The sequence below is a fragment of the Morone saxatilis genome, unplaced genomic scaffold, assembly GCF_004916995.1.
Source record: "Morone saxatilis isolate NCDOM2014 unplaced genomic scaffold, NCSU_SB_2.0 Contig5, whole genome shotgun sequence".
In the NCBI taxonomy this organism is placed as follows: Eukaryota; Metazoa; Chordata; class Actinopteri; family Moronidae; genus Morone; species Morone saxatilis.
The window spans coordinates 642,884-654,333 of NW_023340095.1; the positions used below are offsets into that span (position 1 = coordinate 642,884).

General features: G+C 37.7%; 1 protein-coding gene across 33 annotated transcripts in view; it reads left to right on the top strand.

Moving 5' to 3' along the window:
* ttn.2 (titin, tandem duplicate 2) overlaps positions 1-11,450 on the top strand; it is a 212,218-nt gene that overhangs the window by 665 nt on the left and 200,103 nt on the right. For 32 of the 33 annotated variants that reach the window (XM_035676170.1, XM_035676193.1, XM_035676176.1 and 29 more), the window contains exons 2-8: positions 6,342-6,445; positions 7,472-7,675; positions 8,740-9,027; positions 9,182-9,264; positions 9,446-9,660; positions 9,814-9,889; positions 10,087-10,242. In XM_035676170.1, coding sequence (XP_035532063.1) covers positions 6,355-6,445; positions 7,472-7,675; positions 8,740-9,027; positions 9,182-9,264; positions 9,446-9,660; positions 9,814-9,889; positions 10,087-10,242 — 1,113 coding nt within the window. In that variant the 5' untranslated portion in view covers positions 6,342-6,354. The remainder of the gene's footprint in view (positions 1-6,341; positions 6,446-7,471; positions 7,676-8,739; positions 9,028-9,181; positions 9,265-9,445; positions 9,661-9,813; positions 9,890-10,086; positions 10,243-11,450) is intronic. The other variant, XM_035676171.1, reaches the window with a different exon arrangement.

Below are 11,450 nucleotides of genomic sequence, written 5' to 3' on the forward strand. Positions count from 1 at the left end.
TGTCAATCAAACTGAGGTGTGTGTGTGGGGGGGGGTGCAGCAGGGGCGGGGGGTTGCTGTTATTTTTAGCGTTTGGTGTCCTGTGTTAGATAAACCCCCCCTCGTTACATTACACAGAGCTCTGTGCGGAGGAAGTGTCTGACTGACAGCAGGGACTCATCAGTGAGGCTTTTATTTTGGAGGAGAGTGAACAGCTGTTGCAGTGTCATTAAGGTTTATTAGTTTTTATTTTAAAGAGTGAGAGACTCTTCTGGCTGATCTGCAGCACGTTTCAGAACAAAGATTAAAAAGGAAAAGAAAAGTCACATGTGAGAATATGTGATGTGTTGGTGGTTTTCTTCTTAAGGTGCTGAGATATAAAACTCTCTGAGTGGCTGAACTAAATCCTCAGCATGTTGACTCTGATCTGCCTGTTTGAGCCGATGATTCGTCTGTGACTGACTGATGATTCAGTTCATTTATGGGGGAAGTCCTGTTAATCTGAATATGTTCAACAAGTACTTTTGTTTATTGTATTAAAATGCTTTTATTGTTTGAACACTTGGAAAAAAGAGGAAAGAGAAGTTCGGCTTTTCTGTCGCTAACACAAAACACAGCAAACAAATAGTACGCTTATATAAAATATTTTGTCCTGTCGCAACATAAAAGCTGAAAGGAAAACAACTGGTTGATTTAAAAAAGGTTGACACATAAAGAATAAGATCCTTTAGTGAAGTATTAATATCACAGTGTAAAAGTTCTGCTTTATAGTGAGGCAGAGGTCAACTAAAGCAATGAATAAAGCTTACAAAGCAGTTTTACACTATTATACTGTATGTATGTTTATTATTGGACTACTATTACTAAGTGTTAAACTTTTAAACTACAACAATTCGTCATATTTAATAAGATGATTGACTGTTTCGGATAAAAAAAATCTAAATCTGAACAGTGACTTCAGCTGTCAGATAAATGCTGTGCAGTAAAAAGTACAATGTTTGTGAAATGTAGAGAAATAAAAGTATAAAGATGCAGAAGATGGATAAACTCCAGTATTTGAGTAAATTCACACCTTTAACCGCGTTAGAAACCTGTTGGCTGATTCGGTTTTAAATAAACTGAGATGACTGTTGAGTGTCAGACCTCCGCCTGTCACTTCTTTAACATCCAGTTGAGTCATCAGATTAAGTTTAGCTGCAACCAGATCTGGTCTGCGTCGTGTTCAGGGACTCTCAGAAACCTGATTTAACTGCTGCAGGAACCTGATAATGACTGTAACTTCCTCACAGGAGTCTGCAGGTTTTGTAGAAATCACAACTGTAACACAGACAGACTTTAAAATGTGAGCTGGTGTTGATAAAAATGTGACTTCTGTTTGTTGCTTTTTGTGGTTAAAATCTCCTGAATGAATCCTCAGTTTAACCCTGAAAACACACAGAAAACTCCTCAGTATAAATTAAAGTCAATGAAAAGGTGTTTTTGGAGGGTTGAATCTGAAAACCTCTTAAAACCCCTAAATTATCTTAATTAACACATTAAATAGATTTTATGGGACGCAGACTTTCTTCTTCATTTACTCACTAATTTGAACTAATGGATAAAACTATTAATGATTATTTATGGTGATAATCAGGCTAAGGGGTTTAAATTAAATTAAATTTAAGTTGTAAATGTTTTCTGGTGCAGATTATTGATATTTTAATGGATCCTTCGTTAGTATTCAGGTGTTTAATAGCCTCCTTTTGGGGTAAATTAATAATAAAATAACTGTAATGTGTTCAGTGTTTTTATATATTTATATTATATTTAATACAATATGACCTTCATAAACAAATGAGACCATCAGATTTATTATTATTAATGTCTGCCACAGGTCGGACTCCCCTTGAAATCAATGAAACAAGTCGGGAGAAACACTACCACTGTTGTCCACAGGGGTCACCAGAATCAACACACAATGAAAGTTTCTGGTTGCTGCTTTAAAATATACATAATGGAAATTGTGGTTATTTAAATAGTAAATAATTGATTGTGATATATTGAAGATACATAATTTGTGCCTGTAAATGGTCCAAATGTAGTTTCTGAGAACTAAAGGTGGACATGAAATTATAATAATTATCTATGAATTGTGTTTATTTGTCTGGAGGCTAAAATGATAAAGTTCCTTTAATTGTCGTCATTGTTACACACAAAGGTCTGAGCACAGAAACATACTGTATGTGTATGTCTGCAGCTAATGTGGAAAGCTCTGATGGGTCAATCAGATCAATCAATTAATCATGGAACTGCTTTCTTGATTAATCGTTTGGTCCAGAAGATATAAAATGACCAACACAGTTTCCCAAAGCCCAAGATGACAAACAACAGGTAAATATGAATAAGCAGTTTTCAAGTTTACTAAACTGGAGCCAGAGAATTATTGATTAATACATTTTTAAAATAGTTGCCAATAACATTTCTAATCATTTACTAATAGATCAATAGATTCATTATTTCAGTATAATAACTTTAAAATAGACTAAATACTTCACATTTCAGTAAAACAGAACAACTGTAATATAACAAACATTAGAAAACATAAATGGCTTCAACTGATTTTAAACACAAATATTTTTGCTTTAAGAAGATTAAAATGTTGTAATATAGGACATTATGTCTCTTTTACGTTTCTGTAAATGTCAGCTGATGTTTCTCAGTTGGAGGATGCTGCAGGAAGTTCACACTGAACCAATCGGAGGTGTTTTTATAACCTTTAATAACCACAATGTGAGTTTCCTGCTCTCAGCTCGTCAGTTTGTGGCGACGTGGTGTCAAACAGCTGCTGCTACTGTTAGCTGGACAGAGACAAACAGGGACAACCAGAGACATCAGGGACAACCAGGGCCAATCAGACACAAAACAGGGACAACCAGGGCCAATCAGAGACAACCAGGAAATAATCAGGGCCAATCAGAGACAAACGGGAAACAACTTGGGACCAATTCAATTTAAAGTAAACCAGGAGTGCGTTCAGCCCCGACAAAAGGTTGCAAAGTGTGTATTTAAATATAATCAGTGGTGCGTTGAACACTTTTTTAATACATTGTTGTTTATTTACACGTCGCTGCTGATTGGGTAACACCTGACACACCCACCAACCAGGAGAAAGATACTTTTAGAGCCGGTTGCGCTTCGTTCAACCTGGAAACCGCAGCAAAACAGTGCTCCCCGTTTCCAGATTGAACGAAGCCCTGGACCGACCAGATAGAAATAAGATGCTGCTCAAGGCCAACCTGGACAAATCAAAGCCAACCCAGTCGGGTCGAGCCCAAAAGGGTCCAAGTAGGTCAAATCAGAGCCAATAAAAGATCTTCATCAGAGTCTCCAGTCTAAATGTTCAGTGAAGATTGATTGACTGCATTGGAGGGTTTACGATACCAGTTGCAGTCCGGCCAGTTGGTCCAGGTCCCAGTATGTTGTTGGTTCAATTTAAACTTCAGATAAGCTGAAAGGTTTGTCTGATTGACGTCATTATTTCTGTTAGGTTGGACTGTCTCAGTTGTTCCCATCTTTCCAATAAAGCTGGAAAAGATTGGTCAATCATCAGTTAATAAAAATAATACATTTAAATTAAAATGAATTATTAAACAAATGCCTAAAATTCAATTACTCTTTACACTGAAATGATGACCCATTAGCTCAGACACTGACATTTATTGGTTTTATTTTATGAAATTGGTAAATGTTGGCTGTTGTTAAAATGCTTTTATTTTAGCTGGAAAAAAATACAATTAGTAAAAATTTAAATCTAAACTAAAATATGAACTACAAAGCAAAATAGAACTAAATTGGATTTGTTCATTAACTTTTCAGTTTGGGCTTCAAAGTTCAAAAATAAAATCTGATATCTGAATGAATCTCAGTGTTTTAAATGTTTGTATTGTCTGCATCTCTGAGCTTATAATTAATATAATTAATACAACCACAACTATGTTTTTACAGTAAAAAAAAACAAACAGAAAATAAAAACCAAAATCTAAACATTAATTTTCTTAAAATCTAAACAAACTAAACTGAACGACCCCCTGAAGACGAGCAGAAACTGAACTGGATCTGAAACCTAAGACCGGTTCCCGTCGGGGGTTAAACAGGTGTTTTAATCCGCTCTGAGCTCTGTGGTGGATCAGCTGGTGGTTTATCAGCCAGACCCCGTGGAGTCTGGACCACCTCCAGGGACAAAGCTCCTAAAAATAAAACCTGAAGGGATCAAACCGACGATCTGAACGAGGGTCTCGCTGTCAGCAGGTCAGCTGTCAGAGAGAAAACACAGGAAATAATTTATATTTAAAGAATAGTGTTTTATAGTGTAACAGTAAATTAACTCTGTTTCTAAATGAGTTCAAACATCTCTTTGCTGTTAGTGAGCAGCTGACAATATCAATATATTGTTATTATATATGTGTATTATGTTTTTCTGCATAACTCTTTCTTTCATTTAACTAAAGAAATGTTATCTAAATTCAATCAGTACATGAGGTTTGTCTAAATACAAAATAGACTCTAGCAGACATAAGACTTAAATAAGAAATCAGTTCTTTCTTTCAGTTCTTGTGTTGCAGACACATTTCTATTGGTACCAAATAAGTATTGAGGTTTGACATCTGGCCTTATTTACAAAAAATCTTATGACTTTCCATTTCTCTGCCATCATTTAGCAACAAAATCTCCATAATTTAAGTGAGCTCAGTGGATTTGAAGGTTTGGTGCAAATTCAGGTAACTAAAACAGCAGCTGCTGCCCAAAAAACCTGATTTCACAGCAGCTTTTCTAAAACGTTGCGATGAATGTTGCAATGTTTTTAGGCATTTTCCCATTGAAATTGTGTGAGTGAGTGACAATTTAAAAAATAGTTGCTTGTTCCAGTGACGCACGGCTCAACATTTTGTGTGAAACTACGATTGGACAAAAGGTTTGCGCAGAATTCACAGTGATTAGGTTGAATTTGGGTTAATGTTTGCGATTGAAAGAGCTCAGGAAACATCATTGTCATATTTAAAGGAGACATTTGCTGTATGAAGGATATTGAACATGGACCTCTGTGTCTGCCACTTTGTAGTTTCTCACAATGCTTCTGGTTCTAGAGCTGAACATAAAAATATGAAGTTGTTTGAACAGGAGAGGATTCAGTCCTTCAAGCAGGTTTCAGTTCATTTTCTACTATCAGTTGTTTGTTCATACACTGTCAAACTGTCACACCACGTCAATAACAACTATAAATAGGTTAAATACAGTTCACGTAACAGTAAACTGTGATATCTCATGGCAAAACCTTTATTTTTAAACTAATTTATATGGAATAAAGTAGTTTATTTAATATTGCAGACTTTAAAGAGCACAGAAAACCACAACATTCATATGGTATTTTAACACTTCTTAGTGTATTGTTTTTTAATACATTGATTGCCTGTGTCGGTCTTTATTACAGTTGGAACAACGATGGAAATACGTTCTGGACACAATTGTTGTAGCTCTGACAATGTCTGATATGTTGGATTTTTATAAATATATTACAGTATCATCAATAAACTCAGAGTAAGACTGGTTATCGTTTTTAAAATGTTTGACATTAGTGTCGATATGATACTAGAGTATCATAGTTTTTTAAAGAATTAAAAAAATAAACTTTATTACATTTAACAATAAAAGTTGTCAAATGTTAAATGTTGTTGAAACAAAAGTAAATTAAATGAAAAGTTTCTACTGCATATGTGAAATAAGTTGTATAAGGTTTTTAGCGTCTCCAGTAGGATCTGTGTGAAGTCTGATAAATGACACCAACTGTTGGAGGTCGGGTTGCATTGTGGGTAACGTAGGCTCCAAGTTCTGACAGGGAAGACGGTGATCTCTCTGGTTCTCAAGTCCGACAGTGTTAGAGGAGCTAAATCTGTTTTAAATCTGAATTATCTGATCATATGTCAACAGGATTATTAATCAATAAAACATGGCAGTGAACATTTTGAGATGTTGGGACTGTTTACGACACTGGAAATGTGGGAAACTGGCGGTATGATCCTTTTTTAAATGTGTTTTCCTAGACAATGTTTTCCAGTAATTAGACAGTTTTTTGGCATTTTAATTGACATCAAGTCTGTAAAGTAAAATATTCTGTTGTCTTCACCTTCCTTCATGGTAAATGTGTAATTAAATAAAAAAGTAAGATGATTATGTATGTTATCATTTGATAACTATGTGTAAATAAAGAAATTATAACTTTTTTCCCTGAATATATAAAAGGAGGATGAATGAGAATTTATCTGAATCCTGAAGGTTCTCTGCTGTTTTTGTGTTTTGTTCTGACAGTTTGTCTCTCGTGTCCGCAGGGTGCCGACCAACATGTCAACACAGGCGCCGACATTCACGCAGCCGCTGCAGAGCGTCGTGGCACTTGAGGGTAGTGCCGCGACGTTCGAGGCTCAAGTTAGTGGTAAGGACGCTTTATGACTGAACTGAAACCTCCGATTTTATTCCAGAATATTCTGTATGGAGAGATTCAGCCAAAAATGTAGGCCTATGTCAGTGTAAATATTACCCTTTTTTTAATGCAGTAATGCAGTTAATGCAACCCTGCTTAGAGAACCTCTAGAGAACGTTACAGTCCATTTGATTCCTGTTGGCTTTTAAACTGCATGTTATTATTGCTGAATGTCTCCTGGTGTAATGGACGCTAAAGCCAGGATTACTTTACAAGCTAATTAAAAGTGTTAGTAATGCTGGTTTTAGTCAATTTGTAGGTTTATTATTTGTTTAAAGGAACATTTTTCATGTCTGTGCGTCCAGTACAGTCCAAGACGTGTTTAGCCTAGCTTAGCACAAAAACTGGAAGCAGAGACTGCAGGAGTAGCCACAAAACAGCATAGTCAGTGTAACATGTGGTGTTTATCGTTAGTTTTGCTACCGACAAACAGTGAGCATTTACATTGTGCTAGCCTATTGTGGTGTTATGGTAGCAACAGCCTGCTAGCGTGTTTGATGATGTGTTAGCTGTTTGTAGCTTAGCTATCTGCTTACCTAACTCTATCAAAAGAGACAGAAATTCACCTTCCAGCAACTTCAACTGTCTGATGTTGTTTATTGAAGAGGTGTAGAAATAGAAATGTAAATTATTTATTAGCAGTTATTTAGCAGCAGTTAGCGATCTCAGTTGCAGTAACCACACGCAGCTGATAATAAAGGTAGCTAACAGATATTAGCAAAAGAACAACCAGAATAATTTAACGTAACATTTAGGATTTCTTGCTGGCTAATCTTAGTATAAATTGCTCCATTGTTTAAAATAGCAGGGCTATCAATGGTTAGCATGCTTTACAGTCTCACCAGGATGTCACTGAGGGTGTTTTGTGAGTTGAAAAGGCTAAATGTCTCCTTAGATTAAGTTAGTATGATCAAACAGATGTCTATCCTCTCAGTATCACATCAGTAAGTTAGGATCTTTGGCTTCTCTCCTCTCCAGGTTCTCCAGTTCCTGAGGTGAGCTGGTTTCGTGATGGCCAGGTTCTTTCCGCCGGCGCTTTGCCCGGCATTCAGATCTCATTCAGCGATGGCCGCGCTGTTCTGAGGATCCCCGCTGTGACTGCCGCACACAGCGGAAGATTTTCCGTCAGAGCCACCAATGGCGCTGGACAAGCCACGAGCACCGCTGAACTTCTTGTTACAGGTGAGCGCTCGCTGTGGGTAACTTTTATTCACGAAAAGATCATTAAACGGGTTCTACCGGGCACAGACCCAGGAGCCTGAGGAACATTTCTGTTTAGGAAGTCAATCAAATGGCTAAAAACAACCACAAAGAGACTTAAAATAAATACAAAGAGATGCAAAACAACCTCAACAAGACTAAGTTTGTAAGTGATAGAAATATGAATCTTAAAGTAATCAATCACTTCTATCTGCACTTTCCATAGATGAGTAAAAGTTAAAAATTGTGTCTTTCTGTTCCTCAGTTGGGTCTAAATTTATCCTGCTCTCAGATGAGGGGCGCGGCCTGTTATTTAATCCAGTGATAAAACCGATATAGATGCAGCTGTTGCAGCATAGCTTTCCTTAAGAGGAATCTCAAGTTTATTAAGCGATTAACAACTTGAACTTGAACCAGTAAGGCTCTCATGACCTCAGTTTCAAAACTCCACATGTCAACTAGCTCATAATAAACTAGCTTTAATGTGTGAAAGAGAGTCCAGGGGTTAAATTTAATATTTATCTGTACATTTCTATATTCTTATATTTGGATTCTTATATGTTCATCTTTGAATGAATGGATAAAAAAAAATACCTATGAGTATTATATTCTATTTCTGCCATTGGATCCTCCTAAATCTGTAAAACACTCTGGACCTTTGAGTAATTCAAGCAAACATTTCCTGGTTCCAGCTTCTCCCATGTGAGGATGTTCTGCTTTCCTTTGGTTTTTTAACTGAACTGAACTGAACTGAATATCTTTGGGTCTTGGATGGCTAGTCGGAATGAACAAGACGTTTGAAGACGTTACATTTTACATTAATTGATTAATTGAGATACTAATCATGAAAATAATGAAAATAATAATTAGTTTCAGACCAAAAAACTACTTTAATGTATGTTTTTATGCAGATGACACAATTGTGTATGCCATGATTTCAGGTACAGCTCTCAAGCTCAATTCTTTTATTCAGTTTGAAGATTTGAAAGGTTTTTTATGACTCTTTTAAAACATGAATTCATTAAAACCATTTTCTGTCTCTGCAGCCGAGACGGCGCCTCCAAATTTCCTTCAGAGACTGCAGAGCTCGACAGTGAGACAGGGCAGCCAGGTGAGACTGGATGTCCGCGTGACAGGAATCCCAACACCTGTGGTGAAGTTCTACAGAGAGGGAGCTGAGATCCAGAGCTCAGCTGACTTCAGGATCCTCCAGGAGGGCGACCTGTACAGTCTGCTGATCGCAGAGGCCTTCCCAGAGGATTCTGGGACATATTCTGTGACTGCTACCAATAGCAGCGGGCGTGCAACCTCCACCGCTGAACTGCTGGTTCAGGGTGAGGACCGCAGACCTTTTCTATCATTTGTAATTTAAGATTGAAATGAAATTTATAAGTAAACTTTTAACCAAATCAGAAAACATGAGTAGTCTTGATTGAGTTGTTGTTTAGTGTTGTATCCACATCAACCTAACGTGTGTTTATGCTGCAGGTGAGGAAGCTGTACCTACAAAGAAAACCAAGACTATTGTGTCCACATCCCAGATGGAGACTTCCCAGACAAGAGTGCAGAGGGTGAGACATGATAAAAAAAACACCTGGATTTGTTCATTAATTAATCGCAGTTCCTGTGGTGTTTTTATGTTAAAACTGAATCTTGTAAAAGTACATTTAAGGTTAATTTAAGGTTTAATTCGTTTTTACAGAGTTCATTAAAACACAATATACAACTTATATTGTATTTTTTTTCCTCCAGAAGATGGAGGCCAGTTTCCAAGCCACCACCATGATGGAGATGCACGTAGAAGGAGGAATGATGACTCAGCATTTGGCTCACAAAACCCCTCCGCGGGTTCCCCCAAAGCCGACCTCCAAGTCCCCACCGTCCTATGTTTCCAAGATGACGGGAGGACGCCAGCAGTCACCTTCACCTGTCAGACATGTGAAAGGGCCAACGCCCGCATCTGTCAGGTACAACCGCCACCACTGACTCAGTCTTGCAAGATAGCGACCCATAACGACATGATAGGAAAGTGACAGAAATGATCAGGGTCTTGGCATGTTGAAACACGTTTGAATTTTACAAACGGGAAACATTGTGTCTTGTAATCTTGTCCTCTGTAGACCCGTGTCTCCCTCCGCCAGACTGTCTATCTCTCCCATCAGACCGGTTAAATCTCCTTTGATGACCAGGAAACAGGTGAGAACAAAAGTTCACATCCAGGTTAAGGACATTTTCCAAACTCACCATAGCTACGACAATTTTACTAAAGTAAAATGAAGATTGGCTCATTAATAAATTCAAACACTGTACACACAAGCTGGTTCTTCCGAAGCACTTCCAACACATGTAGTACTCATGGTAACCGCCATCATCATGGTGCCTTCCTCTTGTAGATATCTGCCTCTGCTGAGGTCCTGCCACCCTGGAAGCAGGGCGACTATTCGGCTGAAGCCAGCTACACCCATATGAGCAGCATGACCAGTGTGAGTAGCGCCACCCAGCTTCATATGGAGAAACACTGGGAGCAGCAAGTCACCGCCACCAGAGAGGTGAGGAAGGTGGAGCTGAATTGACGCTTTTATGTGAACCTGCATGCAGGCCGATTAAAACAATACAGTTTCTTTGAATCAGCATCCAAGTCATTAATTCAAGAAAGCAAGAAACCAAACTGGTGACCAGATGAGTGTGTAAATGTGTGACTTGATTATGGTGTTTTTGAGCTTGAGCACATTTGATAAAAGGAAATCTAAAGAATACAACTGCAGCAAAGTGAATGCATACTGAACAATGGGCCAACAGTATACAATAACTGTACTAACTGTGAATGTTATGAAGTGAAACAGTGCCTTGGCCCAGCTCTGGCTGTGTGTTGGTTGTAGAGTGAACATGTGTTGATGTGTTGATGTGCTGTGAATGCGTCAGGACGAGCATGTATTCCAGGACGATAAGAGCGTGGCGGTGGCTACCGTGGTGGCGGCCGTGGATCAGGCTCGTAGCCGGGGGCCGTATGAGGCCGCTGTATCTGGAGAGCAGGTAGACCGCCACTGTCTGATACCATCACTCCACCTGTTGTAACTTCATCTTTTTTCACTTTTTCTTCTTTGTTTTTTATCACTTCAATCACTCTTCATGTGTCAGCTTGGGTTGTTAAAGATATTAGCAGCTAATGTTGCTTCCACTGAGCACATTCCTGCTCCCCAGAGGATGAACCTTTTCACTTTAACAGCCCCTACCTGCCCCTTATGACCAGCTTTAAAACCTCTGTCCTTTTTGTAGCAGCTCTGCTATTTATTTATTTTTTCATTTTAGATCTGTAAAAAAGTTGCTTTAACTTAAATTACAAAAACTGACAAAGAGGCCAGATTTACAGACAGAGTGTCATCGGCATAGTGGTGGCAATCTAAAATAAAAAAGGACATTGTATCGAGCCTTGTTTGACTCCACATTGTGTAAAAGCTACACTTAGTCACAGTTTCACTTTGTGCATGAAAAACATTTAAAAAATCAGTGGGAAATGTCATAAATCTAAGGAATATTGCTTTTAATAAAGCTTTTCTTTTTAAATTTTTAAATGTATTAAACCTTTACTTAACCAGGAAAGACATTAAGAACAAATAATAATAATAATTACAATAATAATAACTTTATTTATATAGCACCTTATAAAAACAGAGTTTACAAAGTGCATTGACAGACTAGGTAAAATGACAGCCGTGATACACAAAATATGTGTAAATACACATAAATTCATGTTTTT